Source organism: Lynx rufus, unplaced genomic scaffold, assembly GCF_022079265.1.
Source record: "Lynx rufus isolate CCGP_SWC_20201006 ecotype Redwood Valley unplaced genomic scaffold, mLynRuf1.p SCAF_2, whole genome shotgun sequence".
NCBI lineage: Eukaryota > Metazoa > Chordata > Mammalia > Carnivora > Felidae > Lynx > Lynx rufus.
The window spans coordinates 215,234,180-215,261,744 of record NW_025814834.1 but is presented as its reverse complement, the minus strand read 5'-3'; the positions used below and the strand labels follow the sequence as shown (position 1 = coordinate 215,261,744).

The window sequence follows — 27,565 nt, the reverse complement described above, 5'->3', positions numbered from 1 at the left end:
TACAGGCCAGAGCTTATGTGTGGTTCCTTTAGTCCTCTGTCTACAGTCTCCTCTTGCTTCCTAACTTACTCATGTCATTTTGCCCCCACGCCCTTCAATGAAGTTCTGTCCTACCTCTGTAATACAGATTCTTTTCTTAAAATGAAAATTTACCCCCTTCACCCATTTCTCCCACCCCTCCACTCCTGTCTCTGGCAACCACCAATCTGTTCTCTGTATCTATGAGTTTTTTTTTAATTCCACATATAAGAGAAATCATATGGTGTTTGCCTTTCTCTGTCTGACTTACTTCACCTAGAATACCCCTGATGTTCATCCATGTTGTCACAAACGGCAAGAGTTCATTCTTTTTTTAATGGCTGAATAATACTCCTCTGTGTGAGTCGGGGGAGAGAGAATACATGATAATTTATCCATTTATCCATTGGGCACTTAGATTGTTCCCATATCTTGGCTATTGTAAGTAATGACATTTGTCATTTTAAATTTCTTCCTTGCTATCTTATCATTCAAACTATTTCTAGGCTATGACTATTTCTTTTGTATTCAAATCTATTTTTTTAAGTTTATTTTTTATTTATTTTGAGAGAAAGAGCATGCATGCACATGTGGGAAGGGCAGAGAGAGAGAGAGAGAGAGAGAGAGAGAGAGAGAGAATCCCAGGTAGGCTCTGTGCTGTCTGTGCAGAGCCCAATGTGGGGCTTGATCTCATGAACCGTGAGTTCATGACCTGAGCCAAAATCAAGAGTTGGATGCTTACCTAATTGACCCACCCAGGTGCCCCAAATCTATTTTTTACCATTCAGTCTCTCTCTCGTTCTTTTGTAGGATGTATGTTAGGAATGTCATTTAGTGTCATCTCACAGGTTTTATTTTATTTTATTTTAATTTATTTATTCATTCACTCATTCTTTCACAGGTTTTAGTTTTGTACTGTATGGGGGGTGATTGTAGGCAGAATTTCTTGGTCCAGAGCTTATCTTCCATAGAATCCAAGAGCCCATCTCCTTGCCCTCTGAGCAAGCTAAACCATCCTGAAGGGATCCTGTCCTATGCCACTTGGTGGTCATCTGTTCAGTGTCTAACCCCCCCAGTGATGACTTAATGCTTGAAACTGTCTGTCTGTGACATAACCTCCGTCCCCTTCCTAATCATCGCACATCTCAGTAGTGCATGACCAGAGAGGGCTTTCCTGATCTCCTTCATCTGGCCCCGACTTCAGAAGAGGTGGGAACCAAAGCACCGTTTCATCTGCCGAGCATCTGAAAAGTACTGGAGTTTAAGAGAAGTAACCTTCAGAAAGCGTAACATTCAGCCTATGCTGGAGAGAAAGGAACCGGGAAGTAGAAGCCATGGTATCATCAAGAAGGTCCTGGAGACTGAATGCTACATATTTTTAGTGCTGGAGTCACCAGCCACCGTCACTGAGTGAGCTCAGAGTTCTCCTAGGGAGCATCTTGGACACTGAGTCATTACATTCCTTTGGAGTGATTCAACTCAACAGCTTGACACCTTCATTAATTTTACAACACGAAGCCCGGGTGCTCTCTGCTTCCTCTTTAACAGCACAGGGAAATTAGAGGAATATCGAAAATATAAAAACCAAGGGAAACTGGCAGAAGGAGCAGTCAGGGAGCTGTTGAAAGACATCGTGTTAAGAAATTGAACTCCTTGCCTTTTCTTGGTATCTCTTGAGACTGAGCACCCAACTCTTGCCACACATCTCTGGCACGTAAACCTTTTTAAATCTGTTCCTGGCACGCAGGCCGGACCTCTGACTTGCAGCCGGCTCGTTCGCCTTCTCTGCTGAGGTCACTGCTACCGTGATCCGTGTATAATGGCATTTTCCTCTTCTTTTCAGTATGGAGGCTATTACAGTTTCTTCTCTAAGCAGGACTTCAAACAATTTGCTGCCAGTTGGATTTCAAAGCCAAGGAAAAGGCAAATGTCATCCTTTTTTCCTCCCCTCTTTGGGTAACTGCTTTGTTGGTTGCATCAAAAATTAGAGGGGCTGCTATCTAAATTCAGGTGGGGATGCATGGGGACAAGGCATTTAAATTTGCTTTTCTTTCTCCCTGAAGGAGAAAATCCTTTTCCTTCTCAACCTTTCCTAAAAAGGAACTTTGATCTTCTCAACCTCGAAGCAAGGGTTTTCATTTCCTCTCCGGCAAGTGTGTGTGCACCGCAGCCCTTTCTGCGATGCGGTGACAGTGAGGCTCAGCGACAGCAGCTCCTCTGCTTTTCAGGCTTTGCTGCCCAACTGCACCAGCTCCCGGCGGCTGCAGGCTGGCGCCCACTGTGCTCTCCAGAGTCACCCTTTACGCCCCTAAAGCCACCGTCACTTGACATGAAATAGTGCATGTTGGCTGAAGATGCTTTTTGATTTCCACACACATTTCTGGAAGAACTAGTTTAATCAAATAAGAAAACAATGACATTCTGACAAGCAGTTCATGCAATATTTTTAACTCGGGCCAAGAAGAAAACAATTTAAACACAGAGGTATTTCACTTTGAAAGGTAGTTTTTGTGCACACGGCGTTGCCACTTTTCATAAAGGCTTTTACTACATATATCAATGTGTTTTAAGAGAGGCTAGGGTCAATAATGCGTGCTTTGGAATTCCCTAAATGCAGATTTACACAGTAGACCTTAAAAATACTACATTCTATCATGTCAACTCCTGTGCACTTCTACCAGAGATATTTTATTTCTTTAATGTGAAAAACAAAAGGACAGAGGAAAGTAAAACAAAGGAAATTAGGGCCCACAGGCTTAATTAGTATAGAGTTGTAACCCAAATCAACAATGGGAAGGACACAGTGACAAAAACCAGGAAATTCCAAGTTGGAAGAGAGGCTCTTTCCTTTAACTCCTTGAGTGCTAGGGCACTTGCTAGCACGCTCCTGACCCAGGTGCAGGAGGCTGGCTCAAGTACAATACAACTCGCCGTCTGTATTTTTGAACTTCCTGGCTTTTGTTGACTTTCCCCCCTCCGTTCCCCCCTTGATGCAAATGAAACGTACCTGTGTGTGTGTGTGTGTGTGTGTGTGTGTGTGTGTGTGTGTGTTAACTGTACATAAACGGGGCTAAATGTGCCTCTTGATTTTGTAACCCTCGGAGAAGGAGAAAGAGTGAAAAAAAAATTCCTGTCACTGTCATCTGTTCATTTTTAATGAGCAATTTTAAAAAATTGAAAATAAAAGAGGAAAATGAATAGGTGTTGAACCAGCCCGTGATATGTAAATGCCAACTAGTAATTACCTAAAACCTCAATTTTCATTCTGTTTCATCTTGCAAAACATTTCATTTTCCCTGAGTGAAAACACTTCACCGGGGCTGTGCGAGTCAGCGGAGCGGCCGCCCTTGGCCTGCGCGGCCGCCGGCTCCGGCTAGGGGGCACTTTGGCTCCGCGCTTGGGCTGCTTGAGCGGCGTGTCCACCTCAAGGTTATTCCCCTCTTGCCATTCCAGTGGTTTTGCTCGGAGAGCGGAGAGCGTTCGGTGGCGCCCCTCCCCCCACCCCCACCCGGCTGGTTTCGGGGAGCCGTATCCCTCCTTGTCCTTGCACGGGGATCGTATTGAATTTTGGCTGACCGAGCCTTCCTGTGCATATTAACTTTCCCCTCACCTGCCTGCGAGCCCCCTCGGCTTCCCTGCGTGGCACCTCAACACTCTTCAGAGCAGCTTCCTTTCTGCCGGTCCCCCTCCTTCCTCCCTTTGGGATTTCGGACACAACAGTCTCTCTTTTTTGTTGCCCGCTTCTCCTTTTTATTCCTCCTCTTTCATTTTGGCGACTGGGGGTAGGGGTGCGCGTGGGGGTGGGTGGGGGGGGCGCGGCTCCCCTCGCTTGCAGCTCACACACGTTTGCCCTCCTGCCACGCTTAGAATGAGGGTTCTGACATTTCTTGTGCGTGCTCGTAGATTCTCTTTCGTTCTGGTTCAGGATCTGACACCTTGTGGGTGTGTTCGCACGCATGGCGTCTTGGAATGTGGCCCGTGATACCCCCGCTTCCAGGGTGGTCACCCTTCTCAGCCCCTTCCCTAGCTAAGAGGGAGAGTGTGGAGGATTGAAAAAGAACGGAGAGCCCCGGGATTGGGAACTGGCAGATTAGAGGGGATTCTGGATGCAGAGAGCCAGAATTATGTTGTCCTAGGACCCTGGATCTGAGAGTGCTTTGCCTGGAATCTCAAGGAACACGGCCTCTTTAGTGAGATATATAGCTTCATAATTAGCCCGTTGCATTTTTTCACGAGTGCTAGCATCAGCGTTCTACGATGTGTTTCCCTGATTAACAGCTGCTTTGCAACTATTTCCTTGTGCCACCGATGACCATATTTGTCAAGGAACTCCTGACAGAGTACTGATTTCTTACTAAAATGCAACATTTCTGTTTGAAGAGGGTGCTCTCGTTCTCCGCACTGCCCGGCTTTTAAAGTCGGTCCTTGTTAAAACTCGAGTTGGCTTTGGTCTGACGCTTGTTAACAGGATTCTGGGTATCTATCTGCTTTAGAGTACCAGCGTAGGAACCTCTCACAGGCGATGGAATCTTCTGAGGCACGCACGTGCCACACTGCAGCGTTGGGGTGGGCCTTCGGGCCCGCACCTCGGTCATTCCTTTTGCCCTCTGGCTGTGATCTCTCTGGGTTAAAAAGGACTTGGCTTTGGTTGTTAGCGTCATTAATTTTTGACTATTTTTAATATTTTAAAATGGCTAATGAATGCTCACGTTTTAGGAGATAGATGTGTACGGAGCACACAGGAGTGCTGGAATTGGTGGCATTCCAAATAAGTGTCACTGGAGACAATGCATCAGGTTTACGTGTCAGGTGCAAAGTGCTAAGGCTTCCTCACACCCCGGGGTCGCTAGCAGGCAAGCTCTGTTCTCCTGTCCCCCTCGTGCGGAAAAGAAAGTGTGCCTTCTGAAGATTACAGCGTGCGGGTCTTTTGTAGGAGAGCGGGAAGCACACAGGACGCATCTCTTCAGCGAAGACTGTCGGAACCTCGAGTCTGCTCACCAGGGATTACTTATCTTGCACAATGCATTTAACAGCACATAGTTCATCGTAGATCACCCCTGAGTATGCTGTAGTCCATTGATTTATACAAGTACAAATCCTGGGCTCTCAAACAAGGGTCTCTCGCAATTGGCCAGTCATCCGGGGTCCAAAGGCCCCTCTTCCCCCTGGGTTGCAGCAGGCCCTCCGGGGCAGCCATTGCAGAGCGGAGGTTACTCCCCTTGCTTGCATCGTGGCTTTACCTCTGGCTTTCAGTGACAGGCCTGTGAAAATGATCAAATTTCCCTAACACTCGGGAGTTGACAGTGACAGGGTGGTTTTATTTTGCTTTTTGGGGGAGGGAGGTGGAAGGTGAGGTCACAGGAATAGGGGTGGCGAGAAACTTCGCTTCTGTTTTCCTCTGAGTTCGTCACCCGTATTTTTATGATACCAGCTAGTGGCAATTCGAGGTGCGCTCATTAAGAACTCTCAGCGCAAGAGGAGGAGAAAGGAAAAACGATTCCATGTTTCTCATGGACTCAACGGCAAGTGGCTTCCAACAACGGCATCAGGTGCTGTGCGCCAGAATTTTCCCTGGCTTGCTGCACTCCCACAACATGTGCAATAAAGTTCCTGTCTCCGTTTTACATCTTTGACATTGAGGCGGAAGATTTGGCCTGAATTTATGTAATTTAGTTGGGCACAAATATAACCCATGAATAGTCACATTCATCTCCTAATTAGAAAATCAAACGATAATACAGGACAGGCTGCAGGCACCCCATCATTTCGACCAACAAAAGCATGCTGTGTGTGTCGACCCTCTGTAGAGGAAGAGCCAGTTGAATTGCTTCATGAAGTTAATGCAAAGTGTCCAACAATAGGTGAATGAAAGCTGCAAAACCCAGTGTGCCCAGCAGTTATTTAGTGTGCTAAAATCTTTGCATTATGGGTACAGATTTGGGGAAACCTTCTACCATCTGTGGATGGCTCTCGGGCATGTAAAATTCCGGGTTGGACAGGCCTTTCCCCCGTATTGTAGCTCCAGTTCCTCGTGCGGTGGGTGCAGGGGAGAGTAGAGAGTAGCTGAAGAAATAATTAGTGGAAGGAGGAGAGAGGTTTTCATATGTTCACACTTACCTGGAGCTGCCTATCTGGGTATCTTTCTTATTCAGCACATTATGTTGAGGCTATTAGTTTGGATGCTTTATATTTTTGCATCTGGCGTAGTGATATCGATGCTGTTAAATATGTGATTTGCCTGTCGCCTGCATTTTCAGACAGAGATCAAGAGGAACATAAACAAGTCCCAAATATACTTTATGTAGGTGTTTGGCAGCATGATTTTATATGGCTTGAAATTAGTGAATGGAAACTTTAAAAGAAATTGTTCATATTTTTGCAAGTTTGAAGTGTGCCGGGACTTTGTCAAATTCCCGTTAAAATAAATACGTCAATTTCATCTCCCTCCCGAATTCATTTATCTTGCTTTTTTAAAAGGTGTTTTCTACTTTACCTGATGTTTAAATTGGATTCGCTCGTTTATGCTGTTCTTTGCTATATCCCCCACGTTTTTCTTAAATGAATTACTAATGACAGAGCACTCCATCATTCCCTCTCTACAGCCACTTTAAGGAAAGCATGGTGATCTAAACCTTTTAACCTATTAAAGATGATTTTTCCCAATTGAATCAGACCCACCACAGGTGTAATAACTAATCATTTAAACTACACCTGCTATTATGTATTTTTAAGCCATTATGCGTGTTGGATAGATGATAATTCATGTTTATTGCATTGTCCGATGGATCCGTTTTGCCTACACTAGGCTGATTAATGTATTTAAAGAAATAAGAGATGCAATTTTTAAAAAAAAATTGATGGAATGCGCCAAGCACTGCATTGAGTGCACCATTAAACCCATCAGAACTTTGCTCTCTGACCAGAAATGCATATACCAAGGACTATATTAAAAAAGCAAGGTGAAACCTGTGCATTTTAGTGGTGGGATTCTGTTTTCTTTCTCCATCATGGAAAATTTTGGAAGGATGAAGGAAAGGTCGGTGCTTCTGTGGGTAAATGAGAGGAGCTGTGTTGTTAATATCTGCTGCTCAAGACCTGCTCATCCACGTTCCCTCTGACACCTGGTGCACACACCGCCGCGTGCGGAGACCGCCGCGTGATACCGGTGTCGTAATTGTCGTGTGTGTGGCAGGTGTATTTTTTTCCAGGTGAAGGGCGGTCACCCCCGAGCCATCAGAGCTGTGCCGATGGGCATCGACCCTGGGGGGCCTGTGACTGTGTAGCTGTCCACCCCTTCCTGGACATGGGGCTCTCTTCCTCTTGTCTCTCTCCTTCCTCCCTCCCCATTCCCCCTCCGGCTTCTCCCCTTCCCCTTTCTTCTGCCCACCCTGGTGGGTCTGCTCCTCTGCTCTCTCCTCTTGTCCCGTGGCCACTCCTTCCTTCTCCCCAGTCCCTCTTCTGTCTTCCTCTTCTCTCTCTCCCTTCTCCCGTGTCTTCATTAAACTGTATCATTTTGTAGATGTTGGTCACATTTTTTTTTCTTAAAGTTTGGTGCGAACCGAGGAGATGTGGTCGAGGGACCGAGGGGGCGCGTGTGGAGTTTTGGGCTCTAGAATCTGGAGCATGATTTGCGTCCAGTCCGGAGCTGTTTGGAGCTCATGACGGGGTTTAATAGGTTTGCAGGGCTGGATGGATGACAGCCACGCTCCGGGAATGCTGTTGTGTCTTACCGCTGATGGGCCCGGATCCGAAGGCCTGGGACACTTGAGTTCATCCTTTCGGGAGACTGTCTCCGGCAGGCCTCCAGTAGAGGGACTACAAGGGAAAATATATAAGGGAGTTGCCTGGCTTTCTGTTCTTCTTTCTAATTTATCGTCATCTTTTGTTATCAGAGAAGTGTGTCTGGTCGCAAGATTAAATTCGTATAAAACATGAGGAGACTGTTTGTAAGTTGTATTCCATTTGTAGCCACAGTCGCTGCATAGCTGCTGTCCTTAGTCTGCAGGATCTTAGAAAAGTTCCTTATGTTTGGTCCCTTAGAAATTTTTTCCTTCGGCAACTTAGGAGGGAACTCTAGGGTCTGATGACTTCACCTGTAACATGAGATGTTATTACCCATTTGGTTTTGATGAGATGAGTAATGCCAGTCATTGACAACAGCCCCTTCCCTCTCTGGGGCAGGTTGGCATTTCCCACCCGTTGCACTAGTGCTCGGGACAGAGAGCACACAAGCGGCGTGGAAATACACACTTTGTGTGTGCTGAGTGATGTGAAGGTTAATGCCTTCAGCACGCTGCCTTCCACCCCCTCCTTGGCTTATTTGAAGATATGAAGATTTCATTAAATAATATCATCACCAGACGTAGGGAGATAATCTGTCAATCTGTCAGCTTTTAGCCATGAAACCCCAAACTTTGTCCTTTGAAGTCTCTTCAGAATTGAGCTCCGTTGCATAAGCGGGACCAGCGTGGATGGCTGTGCGCGGTGTCTCTTATATAATCCTTCCCAGCCGGTCTGCGCTCAGCACTTTGCCAGGCTCTGTGGAGACAGCATGGTCTCTTCTCTTCAGATGCTTGCAGTGTAGTTGGGGAGGCAGCCTGAACATTAGAAGACAGTATAATTATGTCTTCAATTATACGGTACACACTACAAGCATTAAAGAATTTAAGAGAATGGGGAGATCAGAGATGGCTTGCTTATTTAGGGAAGGCTTCGAGGAGTTAGCACAGGCTATAAAAGGGCTGTGCTGGTGTGTGTGTGTGTGTGTGTGTGTGTGTGTGTGTGTGTGTGTGTATGCATGCAATGTTTAGACAGGTAGAGATGGGAAAGGGCCGCCTTCTAGAAAAAGGGCATAGCACGAGCACAAGCATAGGGACATGGATGCGTGTGGCCAGGGGAAGGCTACCTGCCCTGCCCAGGAGTGTGAAGAATCAGCTTGAACAAGGAGAAAAAGAAAGGATTCCTGCAGGTCTTAACAGTTAGGTTGAGAGAATCAGATACAGGAAGCCAGTGGGAACCAACGTAGTCTTTTATTTAGGTGTATTTTATTTATATTTATTTTATTTTATTTTTCTAAAGATTTTATTTTTCAGTAGTCTCCACCTCCCAACGTGGGGCTCGAACTCATAACCCTGAGATCAAGAGTTGGATTTTCCACCGACTGAGCCAGTCAGGCGCCCCTATTTAGGTAGATTTTCAATGTGAGAAATAACTGGTTATAAATTTGACCACAGCGGTGTGTTTATTTCTGTGGGCGTGGGGATAAACTGGTAGGATTTTGAATCTTGAAATTCAGACCATGGAAGTTTACTTTTCTTCTCTGTTTTATCTCCCCAACCAGATTGCCACAGCAGTGAAGTTTCTACAGAATTCCCGAGTCCGTCAGAGCCCGCTTGCGACCAGGAGAGCATTCCTCAAGAAGAAAGGTACAGCTTCCCATGACCATGTCGTATGGCCTGCAGAAAGGGGCTGGGGACGGGGCAGGTGGAATCCACGGTGTTGCCGAGAGGACCTCCTGTAGCCCTCCCACTGGTGTGGGGGTGAAGGGGAGCCCCCCAGAGGGAATGCAGGCTTCTTTCCCCACGGTGGAGCAGAGAGGTGATGCCACCTGGATGATCGAGCACCACATGTAAGGAAGGCCATCAACGTAGCCCAGGACAGCCTGGCACAGGCAACAAGGAGAGGCCCACTGGATAGGACTGTGGAGGACTTCTGTTTTCTGGTCTGTTCTTCTGATGATACGACCCTGGCTACACAATGCCTGGCCTCAGGTTAGGAGGTCAGCTGCCTCAGTAAAGAACCAGGGAGAAAGAAATTGAAGGGCGAGGGAAATGAGATGGCTAAACAAGGTCAGGTTAAGGTCGAGCCTGGGGTCAGTCTGATTTACAGATTGAAGTGGTAAATTACTGGTTTTATGGTATTTCTGTAAGCGGGGATTAAATGGGTCTTGACAAATTCAATATTGTCCAAAGCAGAAAGAATCTCTTCTGGCTCTGTTGCAATTTAGGATAATTTTCTGTTTTTGTAAAATACAAAACAAACCCCAAAATGAACAACAACAAAAAAGAAATCTGACTTTTCATTCTTTGAACATTTAATTTTCTAGAAAGCTGGAAAGTTGTATAAATGCCCTTATATACCATGAGCAGGGGGAGAGGTGAGGTGTCTCCCCACCCTGACCCCGACCCCGACCCCATCCCCCAACCAAACTCTTTTTCCTTTAGGAGCTGGAATGTTAGCCTCAAAATTGTAGGTTGTGGGCTTTAAGTCATCTGTGGCTGGAATAGAGACGGAGTGGCTTGGTGGTGTTTCCTTGGTCTGTATCCCACCAAAGAGATGCTTGCAGGATCGCGTCCCGGACCTGTGCCCTTGGGGTTTGGGCAGAAGGAGCCTGAAGCTCTCCATTGACAGGCATCTGTTCAGCAGCAGCCTCGGGGGCGGCCCCTTGACTGAGTTGGTGAGGGGCGCTGTGCATGTGCTGGCGGCGCTGTGCTCGCCCCCCATCAGCAGGCGGTTATTAAAATTTGGAGTGCGTTGGCTGGCCTCTCCACTCCGCAGCCATCATGCCATAAAAGAGTTTTTCCTTGAAATATGTGTACCTATGGGGAGTAATTAATCATAAAAGCTTGGGGATTTCAGCTCCCTCATCAAAGCATGGAAGCTCGGGAAAGCTGAGCCTAAAAGCTGTGCTGATTACCCGGGGTAACCTGAGACAAAATCTATGGTTGCCGAGAGATCCTTTGCCCCAGTATATTGTGCAATATTATAACTGCCTGATCTTCTCTTCCACTGACAATGACCAGTTATTCCTCATTTTCTCTCAAACGCAGCTGGGTTAGAATTTCATTTGCAGAAGGTATTTAGAGCAATTTAGAGACAAATGTCTCTGGTGTTTGCTCGGCACTTCCCCACCGCAGGCTTTGCTGAGCAGTTTTAGTATCAGGAGCTCCATCTAATCTGTTTAATTTTAATAAATCCCTGACTGGGAGAGGGAGAGAAAAAAAGAGAGAGAGAGAAACTCTGGACCAAATAATACTTCTTTTGAGTTGGTTGGCTAATAATTACTGTAGAGAAGAAAGTGTTTTGTGCAATTATTATTTGTTGCTCCTTTAAAAAACGCGAAACAAACCCAGTTGATTAATCCATCCAAGAGTGTTTTACCCTGTGCCGTGCCCTGTTCTGGGCCCCGGGGACTCAGCAGAGAAGGGGCAGGATGGCATATCCCTGCCCTCGCCTAGCTTACATTCTAACGGCCAAAGGCGGACAACAGACGGAAAAAGGAGACATGTAATATATCGGGTGGCAAGTGCCACAGAGAAAAAGAAGGCCGGGTGCGTGGGGTCAGGAGCCCCGGTGCTGGGGTGGGAATGGGCTGCGCCTTTAGACAGGGCGACCAGAGCACGCCTCTCTGAGAGGGTGGCGTGAGCGGAGGCCTGAGGGAGGTGAGTGTTTGTCACTGTGGAACGGGCACCGTTCCTCCTCGACCCCTGGGTCGGTGAGAGATTTTAGAACATTAGGGTAGCAGGAACCGGCAGAGGGGCCTCCTACCCTTATTCCTCCAAAGAGAGCCACGGGAATTTACCCTGAGCCTCAGTCCAGAATCACTGGACGCAATCACCCGTCTTCATCATCCCCTAAAATGCTGCTTCGGTCAGGAATTATCTGTTTCCGAGTTGAATTCCCAATAGGGTAAGTTCTGGCAGGACCTTTTCTGGGCAGAGGATTCCAAGGTTTGATTGGCGCCTGGGGAAGAAGAGCCCCTTCGTGGATTTACACTTCACTTTTTAAATTTCCGGCTGTTCCTTGGGTCAGGTGTACACGGTCAGCAGAGCTTGGCGCCGTCTCTGCTGGGGAGAGGGAGGAGGGCCTTTTGCAAAGGAGCAAGCGGCTCCCCTGTCCCTAACTGTACTTGGGAAGGAAAGAGAGTTGGCTGGGTGGTCTGTGGGGGTGGGGAGGGTGTCCTGAGGGGAGGGATCGAGGTTCTGGCATCCTCCCCGCAGCTACCCCCTGTAGGACTCGTCATCGCTGGGGGTGGGGGTGGGGGTGGGGGTGGGGTTTGGAGCGCTGGCTTTGGGCGAGCTCGCAGCTACTGTAGTCTTGGCTTTTCCTAGCAAATGTCACTTCGGGGAATTGCAGTGGAGCTCTGCCTTGAATTATAATCTTGACTTTCTTTTTTTTAATAAACATCTCTTTCCTGAAAAGGCAAATCCAATTTTGTTTTTCTTTTAATATTATTTAATATTTAATATAGAAATTGAGGTCCCTATAGTGCATGTCAGTTCAGTGGAAAATGAGGGTTACTTTAGGCACATCAGCTGAGTTTGTTTTAATGGGAAACCACAGCCCGAAGCAGGGCTGAAGCCTGCCTCTGATACTGACAGGTTAAATGTTGTGCTCTCTGATTTGGGGGGCCAGGGAGGGGCAGGGGCGGGCTAGGTGGGGAGGGAATGGGATAGGCATGCAAGAGAGTTGGTTTGCGAACGTCTTCTGTGTTTGTGGCTTTTTTGTTTTTGTATCGTGAGGTCTCTTCTGGATGCTTTAAAGTCTGAATGTGGAGTCATTAATGAGAAACATGAAGTTATTGGAATCATTTATCATTTTCTTTGAAGTTTGTACTGCCATTTTGTGTAATTTACAACATTTCTTTCTTTTATCGGGAATTTTTTGGATGAAAGAGAAAAGCAGCTGTTCACCTTCAGAGTATTAGAATAAATGTTTTTGTTTTCCTTCCAACCACTTGATTCTGCAGATGGCATCGACCGCGTAGTCAGCCGAACATGGGGATCACTGGGCTGTGTGTGGGGGTTTAAGCCCTCCTAGCACTGGAACCGCCTACAGAAGCCGTTCTCACCGGGCAGGCGTCATGTCTGGGCTTTAAGTGGGCTGCGGTCCAGGAGGTTAGAGTAGCTTAAAAACAGCAATAGAATCGGTCCAGAAAGTTAGAGGCTTGGACAGCGTTGTCAATAGGCTTATGTTGATTTGACACCCTATCCAACCACAAAATGTAGGAGGCAGGCTGCTTCCAAACACGTTGGCAGGCTGAGTGGAAGGTGGGTATAAGTGATGCCTGTCCGTCGGGGGTGCGGGGCAGGTGACATGGGGGGAAGACAGCGTTGTCTGTTAGCTTACTCTCATATCCATGTTGCAAAGCAGGCTTCTGGAAAAACGACAAACGTCATACACGTTTCTGTGTAATCCCGCCTGACGGGGCCTGGGCTGTGTTGGCTGAGACTTGTGCTCATGGTGCCTTTCTCAAGTGTGTCAGGAAAGGGCTGTGCTCTCGTTCATCTAGTAAATAGTCCAGGGGTGAGGAGAACTGAGCAGACAAGAGACACCACCATCCTTTCTCATTCTAAAAGGTGAAACAAGATCTTATCTCTCTTCTGTTCCTGGAAGCGGAACCCCTGGTAGCAGAGCTGCCTCCTTGCTGGAAATGAACTTGAGGAAGAAACCTGATGGTCTCAACCTTGGTGGCGGGGTAGAGGTGAAGGGCTGCTCTCGCTGGAGTATTTTAAGGGGGAGTAAATTCTTACACAGACTTCAATTTAACTCTCTTTTATTACTTTTCTTTTTTATCATTTACGTCCATTTCATGAGGTAGTTTGCATGTCCTTGAATGGAATCTCGTTACCATGAAAGCTTTTTTAGCATTGATTTCATAACAGTCTTAATTTAATAGCTCCGTCATTACTGAGAAGCTCTGGGAGTGGGGCCCTGGCTTTCCAGGTCACTGACCTTTTAATTACAAACCTTGTTCTGATGGCCAGGTTATCGACTGGACAGCTCCCAGCTTGTGCCCCCAGGATGAAAACGAAAATAACTATGTTTCCTCCCCCATCTCCAGGAAAAAAAAAAAATTGTAACCTCATGTGTTTCTAAAATTAATTTTCTCCTTCAGCTTTACTTTATAATTAATTCTTTAACGTGTCTTAGTGAGGCCAGAAGTATTTTTATAACGCTGCTCTTTCTAGAGCTTGGGTCCATCAGAGACCTTAGAGGGGGGCGGGGAAGGGAGATGAAGATCTCGCCAGCTCCCACCCCATGCTTGACGGTGGTGGCCCGTTCCTTCACCCTCAGAGACTCCTGTGGCTGAGCTGGCAGGAATGGTATTGGCTCTGTGAGGGGCTGTCTGGCCCTCCTGATTCTTTGTTAATGACACGTGGATCGTGGCATCGAGATTTAGATTCATTCCTGTATTTACTGGAGTAATTGTGCCTTCTCTATCCTGGATGTTTCATTTTATTTATTTTTTTAAAGAATGTTTTATTTAATTTTTTAAAGTAATCTCTACCCCCAGTGTGGGGCTCGAACCCACAACCCTGAGATTAAGGGTCACACGTTCCACCAACTGAGCTGGACAGGCGCCCCCGATGTGGACATTTTAAAAAGATGCTCCCCTTCTGGGCAAAGACCAGGGTTGGGTGATTTTTCGTATTGCCTTACCTCTCTGTTAGTCTCAGATGACTGGAAGAAACAAAATAACCTACCTGAGGAGTTCTGCTCGGTCATGAGCTTGAACTGAATACGTGATCTGGGTTCTCTCTCACTGGTGACGAGGGAAAGAAAAGGACAGGACAGTGGCTGGTAAGAAGGGTGACCGCAGGCTCCAGTCTGCCCAAGACTGTCCTGGTTTCAACACTGGAATTCCTGTGTCCCCTAGGCCTGGGCAAGCGGGTCACCCTGGCAGGGCAAGCCTCCCCGCCCCCGGAGTGAGAGCTATCAGGAGAGACAAAATGGGTGTGTTTTTTGCAAGCCGGAGGAAAAAGTTCACCAGCGGTCAGTTCCTCGCGAGTCCAGCCTGCATTCTAGTGGCATTTCCTCAAACACTGCCTGCTGTCGCTCCCCCAGGCCCTGCCCTGCGATGGGTCCCGTGCAGAGAGCCTCTGGGGCTGGGGCCGTGCCCCGCAGGTGAGTGAGGAGCTGCCGGTGGCCGAGCAGACAGGGCTGTGCGCGGCAGCCTCCGGCTCGTTCCTGAGGATGATTGAGCACCTCCATCCATCTGTTGTGAACGGACCATCTTCCTTCCCTGCCAGCCTTGCATCTGCATATCCGTCACCTGCTGTTCCGGACCGGCCTATTCATCACACTGACTGGTGTTCCCCCATCAATTTTCCTGCTCCCCTTGCTATCCAAACTTGTCTTGAACTCCAGAGATTCTTTTTCAGCATCCAGGATGAGAGCTACAGCAGCTAGACTGGCCGAATGCCCTGGAAATAGGGATACTATGGCTTCCCCGTTCAGAGGGGAACGGATGGGACTTGTTCCCCCAAGAAGGCTGAGGCGAGTAGGTTCCTACGGTTCACCCTGCCATGGGGAGGACGGTGGCACGGAGGAGCTCGGGGTGGAGGGGACACAGCTCTTTCGGGTTTACCTAGTTGCTTTGAAGTCTGCCCTGGAAATGAAGAATGGTTCCTCTCTTCTTGAGCTTTTGTGCCTTCAACAGTGCGACAAAGAAAAGCAAAGTGACATTGTCATGTATGGTAGTAGTCTTTGAGAATTTTGTTTTTCTCTTTTACTTTGTGGAAAGGTAAGATACGTATGTGGCTTCAAAAATGCAAACCGTAAGGAAGGATATACGGTGAAAAATTCGTCTTCCTCCTTTCTCTTGTTCCCGTCCCTCTTAATTCTCTTTTCCAGAGGATGCTGCCCTTTATTCAGTTTCTTCTGTATCATTCCAAAGATAATCTACCCATATAAAAGCATGTTAATATTTATTACTCCTCCCAGACAACCACAAACACTTTTTTAATGCAGTGGTGGCGTATTTTACACTTCACCTTTGCACTTGACGTTACATTTGGGCATTCATTCCACATCAGCACCTATAGATTGGGTTCCTTGCTCTCAGTGGCTGCGTGGTACTCCAGGATGACCGTGGTCCAGAATTTGTTTTGACCAGTCCCAATTTAGTGGGCATTTAGGTTGGTTCCTGTCTTCCGCCGTTTCAAACAGTGCCCCAGTGGATATCCTTGTGTAGACATTGTTGGGCCTGTGTTTGGCACGCTGCTGAAGTAGAACTGCTTTGCATATGTGAGTAGGCTAGGGTGTATTTTCTTGCTTAAAATTTCATGAGACTGTGTTCCCCCCAGAAAGAATAGAAAACTGTTTTCTAATGTAAACATGACTGTAGGTAGAAAGAAATTAATAAAAGAAAAAAGGCCGCGTAACACATTATCATTAACACTTAGCACAGATTTGGATTCTGAGGGGACGTTCTGGTCATTGGTTACAGGAAAAAATGCTTTCTTTCTAAAAGAATCCTTTTTCAGCCCGTTTTCGGAGAGGATGTGGGCTCCTAAATTTAATTTTTGACACACAAGAAACATTCAAATAAATGGCAAGCTTCAGAAACGTGGTTACAATCTTTCCAAATGAAATATACGGCTTAGCTTTCTTTTGTTGTTACTGGATGTTTTATGGGTCCTCGGCTATTGGTTAGGTGGTCGGCCTTTATTCGGTACCTGTCATGTGTAGAGTATAATTACACCAGGCGCTTCGTGAAAGAATGGTGGGGCACCTGTCTTTTCCGGTGCGAGGGGCTCGCTGGAAGGAGGTGGGGATGGGGGCAGAGTGTGCATCAGCTGTGTCCGCGCGTATCCACGAGAGGTGGCCGTGTCTCAGAAGTCGACACTGTCCGACCCAGCGAGACTGCGGTATAAAGCTCACTGGACTGTGAGTCCCTCAAGGGCAGAGGCTGTGTCTCACTCTTCCCAGCTTCCTCCACACCCAGCAGAGCCAGCGCCAGTCAGAGGCTAATGAAGGAGGGGCTGAATGAACGAACGCTGGCCAGAAATGGAAGGCGCTCACCAGGGAAAGTTTGCAGAAGGAGCTCGGCTTTTATTTTTTTAAGTTTATTTATTTATTTTGAGAGACACAGAGACAGCACGAGTGAGGAAGGCTCAGAGAGGGAGAGAGAGAATCCCAAACAGGCTCAGAGCCTGGTACGGGGCTCGAACCCCCGAAACCACGAGACCGTGACCCGAGCCGAAACCGAGAGTCAGATGCTTAACCAACTGAGCCACCAAGGCGCCCCGTGGAGCTCGGCTTTTCTTGAGTCTACAGTGCGTGGTCATCTCCGGCATACATGTAAGGTAGTTTTGGAATTGCTGTATGCCATCACCAGCTAGAGTACAGGGTTTGGATGCAGTTCTTTTTGTCTTTAGCCTTGTAGTATCCACTGAAAATGCTCTTTTCCAAAGTTCCTTAGGTCAGCAGAGCTCCGTCTTAACCTAGACATTGAGGGAGGCGGTAGGCATAGGTGGTCAAAGAGTGGGAAGGACGTTGTTAGGGAGGCTCACGCTGAGGCTTGTGTGCTGTTAGCTGGATTGGCCCGTAGGCTCTGCGGGAAAGAGAATTGGGGTTGGTGAGATGGGCAGTGAGGAAGGAGCCAGCGTCAGGACTCAGTTTTGTAAATAATGGCGGATAGCATTACTTGAGCCCATTGAAACTCTGTCAGAGCTCTACCAAGAAAGTTTACTCCGGGCTCTGCGTCTGAACCCGAGAGGCCTGGCAATAATAAAACCAGCCATAAAGGAGGCACTGCCAGGTCTGTTGTCAAATGTGGAGGATCTGGACTAGGAAGGTGGCAGTCGAGATGGAAATGAAAATGCCAGCGTGTTTGTATAGACAATTTTATGGTGTACAAAGCACACATTAGGTTCTTCTCCAGTACTATCTTTGTAGTAGGCGGGTTAATATTCGTCGAATGAATGAATGAGCGAGTGAATGAATACGTGATTTAATGAATCCTCCATTTTACAGATGAGGGAACTGAGGCCTAGATGAAGCAGTGCAAGAATCGGGCAGAAGTCGAAGTAGGACCCAGTCTTCTGACTAGAGGTCTTTGAACTCTACCACATCCTTTCTGGGAAGGAAGGACCGAGCCACCGAACTGTAGGGAAAAGAGTAAGCCGTGCTCAGTGGTGGATTGGCCGTGTGGGGTGAGGGAGGCAGGACTGCAGGTGACTCACAGGGTGGCGTTAGAGTGTTAAGCCGCTTTGTAGAGGTATCACTGACATACAGTAAACCATACATATTTAAATTGTGCAATTTTTAAAATTTTGACACACATATGTACCCGTGAAACCACCACTGCAGTCACCACAGTGAACATACTGATCACCCCCAAATGTTTCCTCCTACCTTCGGCCTCCTGCCTCCAGCCCCCCAGTTCCCACACAAGCACCGATCTGTTTTCTCTTGTAAAGATTAGTTTGCCTTTTCTAGGATTTCATATGAATGGGATTATGCGATGTGTGTACTTCTTTTGGTCTGGCTTTTTTCACAGAGCATTTGAGATTTTGAGGTTTGTCTACACCGTTACGTGTATTAGTGGTTCATTCCTTTTTATTGCTGAATAGTAATTCCATTGTTTGGATAGAATACAACTTGTTCATCTGTTCACTTGTTGATGAATATTTGAGTTTCTTGTTTTTTGCTATTAAAAATAAACCTGCTGTGGGGGTGCCCTGGGTGGCTCAGTTGATTAAGCTGCCTCTTGATTTTGGCTCAGGTCATGATCAAACAGTTTGTGAGATTGAGCCTCACGTTGGGCTCCGTGCTGACAGCCCAGAGCCTGCTTGGGATTCTTCCTCTCCTCTCTCTCTGCTCCTCCCCCCATTCATGTATGCTCACGCTGTCTCTCAAAACAAATAAACAAGCTTAAAACAAAATAAAGCTGCTATGAATATTTGTGTATCAGTCTTTGTAGGGACGTATGACTCTCTTTCTCTTGGGCGGTACTGGTAGGTGGAATGTCTGAATAGTGTGGTGGGTATATGTTTAACTGGTTAACACGTTTCCAAAGTGTCATTGACAGTGGTTGTGCCGTTTCGTGTTCTCCCCAGTCGTGTATGAGTGTGAAGGGTTTGGAGCACGGAGAATAGGAAGATAAAGGTGCCGTATTCGTACTTTCTTTCCAATAGTAAAACCACATGGCTTTGGAAGCATTCCTTTTTTTTAAAAAAAATTTTTAAACATTTATTTATTTTTCAGAGAGAGAGACAGACAGAGTGCGAGCAGGGGAGGGGAAGAGAGAGGGAGGGAGACACAGAATCCGAAGCGGGCTCCAGGCTCCGAGCTGTCAGCCCAGAGCCCGATGCGGGGCTCGAACTCACAAACTGTGAGATCATGACCTGAGCTGAAGTCAGACGCTTAACGGACGAGCCACCCAGGCGACTGCTTTGGAAGCATTCTTAAGAGAGACTAGATAATAGGTCATGTTTGGAATACTTCAGCGTGGGAGGTGATAGTGCATGGACGGCCTGGGTCGAGATGCTAGCTTCACTACTTCCTAGCTGTGTGGCCCCGGATAAAACACTTAACCTCACTGTGCCGTGGTTTCTTTATCTGTAAAACGGGGTTGATGGTAGCATTTACTACAAAAGACTCGGGTAAGAATTAAATGAAAATGACGTGAAAAGTGCTCAGCAGAGTGCCTGACACTGAAATAAGAGCTTCATGGATGATGACAAAGATGTAGCAGAGCATATCCTCTTAGAACGTACATTCTTAAGGGGCTGTGGTCAGTTTGCTGTAACGTTATGTTAAAAAGACAGACTTGTTGGGATCATAAAAATTCACGGAACAGGAGCCTCCAGGAATTTTGAGCAGAGAGGGATTTAATTCAGGCAGTTAGGAACTGGCTCGCGATAGAAAGGGCCGGAGGAGTGGACCCAAGGCCAGGCCTCCAGGAATGACTGGCTTGCCAGGGGAGCTGCTCCGCCCTCTGTTCCAGTGAGGAAAGTGGGGGATCAGGAGGCTGCCACCAGAACGGAACGTTTGAGTTCAAGAGCACACCCTCGAAGCCATGACTCAGGGATCAGGAAGTTGCTGTGCCCACCGCTGCCGTATGTTCTGAGTCCTTAAGAACGGTGACAGGATGTTGGGATATGAACTTGGCTTCTACCTCTGTAAAATTGCCCCTTGACCCCTGTGAAGGGAGGGCTAGAGATTGGACACTGTGACAGGGAAGCTCCGGATTTCCAGTATCTTGCGTGTTGATTAGCCCACGTTTGCAAATCAAAAGCAGCGGCTACGGGCTATGGGTCTTTTACCTCCTCTCTGCTTTTCACGCCGCCTGTCAGCACACCTAACTCCCAGTCCAGGACTCTAGCTGCCAAGGAGTCTGGGAAGGGTAGCTTTTAGCATCTCGCTTCTCTGATACAGGAAGGCACGCTAGGAAAAGGTGAGAATGAACGCCCAGTGCCTTCAGAGGAGCCCGTAGAAGAACAAAGATTCACACATAAAACACACTTGCCCCCCAAACAGGGGGTGTAAGCACCTCTTTATCATAAGCCCCTTTCTTACCGAAGGCTTAACTCGGCATTTTCCAAACCTTTTAGGTAAACAGCCCACAAAACGAGGGAAGCATTCATTTGGCCCCGCAGCACACTAATAAAAACAGTCCGAAGAGAGGTTGTGTTTTCAGTCTAGAAGCAGGTGGCAGTGGCTCAGCTGTAAACCTAAAGTGTTTCATTCAACAAAGAGCCCATTGTATGTATATGCGAGGGAAGGATACTGTTTTATTCAACTGTTTTTGTTGTTTTTGAGAAGAGCTGGGCCTGTAATTGCTAACAAAAGCAGTGGTGATGTATCTGTAGTTTGTCCAAGAGGTAAATATTGACGTGTTCTGTATCGCCACTGGCTTTCTGAGAGGGTTGTAAGAGTACTTGTCACTCCTTCCTGGCTCACTTCGGGATGGGAGTTGTAATGAGATTTATCTCCTAAGGGTGGGCAAGAGAGTTTTCACCAAAGGGACTATGTGATATGTGGGTTTGTCTGGAAAATGTTGGAAGTAGGGACTTGTGAAACTTAAAGTATGCCATTAGGCAATCTCCACTTCACAATATGTTATGTTGATGGGGCTCTAATGAGAAAGATTCTAAAGTAACTTTGGATAGTATTCGTTCATTTACCAATCCATTGTTAAATTGACATTTTTGAGCCTGTCTTTGAGCCTGTCTTGTGTGTGTGTGTGTGTGTGTGTGTGTGTATGTGTGTGTGTGTGTGTGTGTGTGTGTTAGAGTATCTGCATTTGTGAAGCATGACTTAGTGTGCTTTTATTTTACATTTACTTTCCATTGTAGGCTTGCTGGGTTGGTCAGTGGACAGCTTTATCTTCTTTCCATTTGTGACAGTAAGTGGAGGTCGCTCCTAGTGGTCCTGAGGCAGTGGCATGGTGGGCCACACAGGCCTCCTATTGAAACCAAACATCTTGACTCCTTTTTCCCTTCCAGTTTTCCCCAGGCCTGCGTTTGGTTTCTAAACCATTGTGGTAGGAGCCAGTTTTCTCAGATGTCACCCGTGTCATAAGAAGACTTGTGAATGCTCCAGTCTCTTACTGTTAATTATTCTTTTTAGTTTTAAAGCCCTTTTGAGCAATCTTTCTGTAATTAGATTGTTGAGTAGGTTGTAGTAACAGGGTGGTCTTTAAATTTTGTGTAGATTTCCAGTTTGTTAAATGATTGCAAAGGCTTTCATTCATAAAGTTGAAGTTTACCTTATCATGGCATTTCAGGGGAAGAAATCATGACCCTCTGTGATAAATTAAATATCACAACCACACAAATGTCATCTTTTCAATGAAACCTAAAAGTGCAGAGGAACAGGGCTCCCGTCCACTCCGTTTTTAGCTTCAAGCTGGAGCTATACTCTCAGCCAACAAGAAAAATATTTTACCACTGACGGGGGTAAACCTCTCAAGCTAAAGAACAAAGCCATACCCTCTCCTGCTTTGCGAGTCACAAACAGAATTGTCAATTAAATTATTCTAATTGCAAAATTTGGGGTCTTGGCCGAAAGAACACAGGTTGAGTTTGAAGAAGAGGCTGTTAGAAAAATCGGTTTAACTTACAAACGGAGCTAATTTGTACAGAATGTAATTGAAAGAGAATAAATATGGAGATTCATGATGACCTCTTTTGAGTCCATTTCTGATATTTACTTACATTTTTTTCAGTCAAAGCCTCTCCATGAAGCAGTCCTGGAAAGAGCAGACTAAGTACTAAAATAGAACAGAAAATAGTGCCATTGTTTGCAAGGCCTGAATACCTGATTTTGAAAGATTTTTACCGTTTTTATCGTTCATTCATTCATTCATCCAGCCAACAAGCGTTGAGCGTATTTTTTAGAAGGCACGGCGCTGGCCCTACAACTGAGAATATCAGGGTTAATAAAATGCAGCATTCCGGGTGGAGACAGAATCGTCCGGAAATGTGAAATGCCCAGAATTGTTGTAATTAAGCCAGGTGCTGTGAGAAGATGATGTTGGGAGGGTGGGAGGTTTGCATCGGGAGGGCCGCTGAAAGCATAGCACAAAGAATGAGAGTGTCGGCCGAGCCACAGCCAGCCCCGAGACTCCAGCGCAGACAAGGAGCCTGATGTGACCCAAGAACCCATAGTGGGGTGGAAAGGAGAGTGACAGCTCACCAACTTCCGCCAAGAGAGGCCATTGAAAATGGAAGTACTGTTGGAGTTTCGTACAGAGTTTCAGTCTGTAAACTTTTCATATCGTCAGTGACCAGGTTCATCCCTGTTCACCAGGCATTCCTGGTCTGCGGCCTGCTGAGTGTGCGCAGTGGGGACACGGATGGCCCATGCCATTGGAGAACTTGGTGGTGAGGCAGTAGAAACTACTGGTGACGCAGTTGCGTCATTCATAAGTGAGCCTGAAGTGATTGGATACAGACTGTATGATCGCCACTGGCCTCTGTAGTTTGCTTTACATTTAAAAGCACTCTCACATACGTGTACTCACTCAGTCCTCGTGGTAGCTCGAATTGGTTCCTCAAAAAAAGTGCGCTTGAGCACGGAGACTTAGGGCAGCCCCCTGAATCTGAGGAACCGGTCTGTGTCATCAGTGAGTGGTTGAATTTCAGTGTTGTCAGTGCACCCGTCCACTCCTGCAGACGAGGGCGCTCTTCTCGAAGAGTCCCGTTCTTAGAAATGAAATCCGGAGTGACCACAGAGGTTATTTCTTTCATGCACGTCTTTTCACATGCATCGCTCTGACCAGGAATACAAGGTGAACGTAATGTTAGTTTTACGTAGTCGTGGAGATGTACTTGCTGTGTTCCACGAGGGCTCTTGCCCAGAGAGCTGGTTCTTGTGCCGGAGGAGGGGAAGGTTCGGGCTCGAGAGGATGGCTGTGTTAGTAAATGCTGTTGGCTCTGTTGTTCTGTGTGGAGGCTTTTGTCAGGACAACAAAGGGTAAATAGGGTGATCTCTGCTCCAGTGGAGAGGTCGAATGGTTACATTACACAATCTTCTAGAGCATCTTGCAGCAAATACATGGGTTATATTAAAAATTGCAATCATATCATTTTTTATAGTAAATTGCTGACCTTATGCAGTGGAATCAGCTTTATTGAATTTCGCCAAAAATGCGTTTATAATTCTGCCATACACCCATGATATTCATGTCCTTGCTGTCCATGTGGAAATGTCCCTTTTTATGATGTTAAACAAATTAAATCGACTTTCTCCCGAGCTGCTGTGCCTCACCTTTAAGATCCACTCTCAGGAGTTGAACTCCCACGGAGCAGAGCTCACCTCCATCAGCTTGGATGTCATTAACTCCACAGAACACTGGGGTCTAGTGCACTAGGAATGGAAGCCTTGCCCCAGCGGCACAGATCTGGCTTTGAGATTATTTCAAGGTGGTTCTGGGGCCGTTAACGTATATTGCGTATACAAGTGAACGCTAACAAGGCCTCACCATAATTACTCTGTTTGTCTTGAGGAAGTGGTAGGCATTTGTTTAAAAGCATTTCATGGTGAACCAAGAGTACACAAGGACAGTCAGTTCTCAGCTTATTTGTGATGAATATTCATCGCAAAAGATTAATCTTTTAAAAAAATATTTATTATTTTTGAGAGAGCGAGTGGGGAGGGGTGGGGGGGGGAATCTGCTGCCTGATGCGGGGCCCAACCCCATGAACCGTGAGATCACGACCTGAGCCCAAACCTAGAGTCGGATGCTTAACTGAGCCACCCAGACGCCCACATAGGTTTAATCTTAGACCAGTTCTTCTTTAATTCTCTGGAGCTCTGCTCCCTTTCCAACTAGTGATGGGTCAGGGATGCAAACTTGTTTTCATGTCAGTCTAACAAAAGCACAACCAGGAAGTTGTAATGCATATTTAAGTGAAACAAACATTTTTAAATTATCTGCTTCTTAGAATCATTGCTCTGAGTTCCTCCCTTATGTATCTGTTATGTATGTGTCTATATGTGTGTTTGTATGAATTGCTAGTCCCCGGTTTTGTACACAGAGGCAGTATGATACAGTGGAAAAATTCGTCCAATCATTCGCTGATTTATGAAGTGTCCGTTTCCTTTACGGCCAACATTTGTGCTAAGCACCAAAAGTATGAAGATAAGATTTAATATTAGTGGTCCAGTGAGGTTCCATGATCTGCAAACAGGTGTCGTATGGGTGATAACCCATTACGGGTGCTATAACAGCTGTATGTGTAGGGGCCCAGAGGAGGGGGTGATGAGTTTTGTAGTGGGAGGAAGATTGGAGTGGAGGGTTAGAAAAGGCCTCAGTATAGGGGAGATCACCCTTATAGGAGTCCCCAAGAGAATGAGTGGTCTCTAGAGTTTGGGGAGCAGTGCTGACTTTAATCCATGCAGGGATGGGATGGGATGGGAACGTTGTCTCTGAGACCAGGAGTGACCTGGAAATTCAGGAAACAGGCTGGGAAGTTGGAGAGGTAGGGGTCAGACCTTATTTGTGTTAACTCAAGGGTTTGAGTGGGGAAGCTATGAAGAATTTTATGGAGAATAATATATCCTGTTTGTGTTTCAGAAAGCTCTCTCTGGGTAGGGTGGGCAGTTGGGAGTTCGCTGCAGTAATTCAGGTGAGAAATGATGGATGGGCAGGGGCACTTATTGTGGGGCAGGGGAGGATGGATTAGGGAGGGTGCGGGGGTAGAATCCGCGGGGTTGGTGGCTGAATGATGCCAGGAGTGAAGCGGAGGGAGGCATCTGTGCTCACTGTCCAGGAGTTTGGTCTGGGGAGCCGGATGATGGAGGAGAACGGAGAGCGTGGAGAGAGTTCCAGGCCGGGAGTCAGACGACAGGGGCCGGGAGGCAAGAGAAGGCCTAAAGGAAGTCCCAGAGACCCCTGTGGTGTGGTTAGTGCCCACACCCTCGGCTGCACCGCGGTGTGTCACTGTCAGGCACCAGCTGTGCGGGGTGGGTGTCCCGGCTTTCGTGTCGCTTCCGCGGGGTGACTGTCAGGCTTGCCGTCTGTGTGGGGAGACGTTGGTAAGTGGTTTCACTGAAATTTGAAGCTCTCTGAAGAAAGAGGAGATGGCATTTGTGAAGCAAGTGGTATTTTATCTGGAAACGGCTTCTCCGTGAGAAGCCTGTCCCTGCTCCTGGTGAGGCCTGCCTCTCCTGCCAAAAGGGGGATTGCACTGAATCGGACCATGATAGTGAAAGGCTGCCACTTGAAAACTCACCTTCCAGAAAGCTCCTCTCTCCCCCACCATCCTTACTCGCTCTTCCCTGAGTTTGTCCATCTGTGTGTGAATGTATTTCCACTGATGTTCTCGTGACAGCCAGTAGGCTCTGCTGATGTGGCCTCCGTGTATGGCCTGATGGTTACAGCGACCTGACCCTGCATGTACCTTGGTTTTATGGTGGCTGATGGCCTTCTTGGTACCTTACCCCTTACGAATTGATGAGTCAGAGGAATAAAAAGTGTGTGGAGCTAAGGCAGGAAGCCTGAGGCAGCAGCTCCAGCAGGAGTGAGGTGAAAGAGACCCCGTTGTGCTTGGTAGCATGACCAAGACTCCCTGGGAGGTCCCAGAGCTCAGTGACCCCCGGTCCCCTGGAGGAGGGATGGAGGGGGAAGAGCCTTTCACTTCCTCGGGCTCCTCCTCTGGTGCTGGTCCAGCTCCACCCCAGGGACTGGACGCACAGCTTCAGACCGCCCGCCCTGTAGCTCTGCCTGGCCCGTGCCTGGGACAGATATCCTTGTTTTGGTGGTGGGTTATGATCTGCAGTTTTAAAAAACATACAGGTTGCACACCTCTGAGAAAAAAGTATACGTGAAAGTAAGTTTCTTCCCTGTAGGCATCTTGCTCAGTTGGCTTTTGTCCAGCCTTTCCATGGAAAACAGCCTCCTTGTTCGATTTGAGGCTGCTTTAAAGCTGGACATCTCTGGGGGCACCCGGGTGGCTCAGTCGGTTAAGCGTCCGACTTCAGCTCAGGTCATGATCTCATGGTTTGTGAGTTCGAGTCCCGCATCAGGCTCCGTGCTGACAGCTCGGAGCCTGGAGCCTGCTTCGGATTCTGTGTCTCCCCCTCTCTCTGCCCCTCCCCTGCTCATGCTCTGTGTCTCTCTGTCTCTCAATAATGAATAAACGTTAAAAACAACAACAACAACAACGTAGAGTGAACCTGAGTTTTCTTCCTTAACTAAATTTGCTCATATTTATCCTTTAACTTAAAAATTAAATTGATGTGGGGCACCTGGATGGCTCAGTCGGTTGAGCGTCTGACTTCGGCTCAGGTCATGATCTCACGGTTTATGAGTTCGAGCCCTGTGTTGGGCTCTGTGCTGCCAGCTCAGAGCCCGGAGCCTGCTTCAGATTGTGTCTCTCTCTCTGTGCCCCTCCCCCGTTCATGCTCTGTCTCTGTCTTTCAAAAATAAATAAATGTTAAAAAAAAAAAAAAAAGCTGGACATCTCTGGAATTTACCCCTCCGGTCCCCTCATTAAAATCACCCACAGGATTGCTCTCTGCCCCCACTTTCCCCTGTCATACCGTCTGGTCTCTCACTGACCATTTCTGTCTGGTCACTTTGTAGTCCACTTTGGTGGCTTTTGCCTCTTCCTTCTGCCTTTTTTTTTTTTTAATTAAGCTTTTTAAACATTGTATGAAAAATTGTTTTGTTTTTTTGTTTTTTAACATTTTTTTAATGTTTATTTTTTTTTAATTTTTTTTTCAACGTTTATTTATTTTTGGGACAGAGAGAGACAGAGCATGAACGGGGGAGGGGCAGAGAGAGAGGGAGACACAGAATCGGAAACAGGCTTCAGGCTCCGAGCCATCAGCCCAGAGCCTGACGCGGGGCTCGAACTCACGGACCGCGAGATCGTGACCTGGCTGAAGTCGGACGCTTAACCGACTGCGCCACCCAGGCGCCCCTAATGTTTATTTTTTTAAGAGACACACACACACACACACACACACACACACAGGGGTGAGTGGGGGAGGGACTGAGAGAGAGAGAGACACAGAATCCGAAGCAGGCTCCAGGCTCCAAGCTGTCAGCACAGAGCCCGACGAGGGGCTTGAACCCACGAACCGTGAGATCATGACCTGAGCCCAAGTTGGACGCTTAAGTGACTGAGACACCCAGGCGCCCCTAAAAAATTGTTAATCAATGATTTGGGCGTTTGGTATTGCCACCCATCCACCTGTGGTAACTTTTTAAGACATTGGCCTAAGCAGCCTTTCTCCTTCCTCCTTCCCTATGTACATGGTGGGGAGAGGGGGGCGGATGGGGGGAAATTATGGAGAAAAACATGTT

General features: G+C 47.2%; 1 protein-coding gene across 1 annotated transcript in view; it reads left to right on the top strand.

The window, feature by feature from the left end:
• The window catches only part of PEX14 (peroxisomal biogenesis factor 14), a 146,108-nt gene that overhangs the window by 49,115 nt on the left and 69,428 nt on the right, over window positions 1-27,565 (top strand). Inside the window, exon 3 of the mRNA XM_047083770.1 lies at window positions 9,359-9,443. Within this exon, the coding sequence (XP_046939726.1) occupies window positions 9,359-9,443 (85 nt within the window). The remainder of the gene's footprint in view (window positions 1-9,358; window positions 9,444-27,565) is intronic.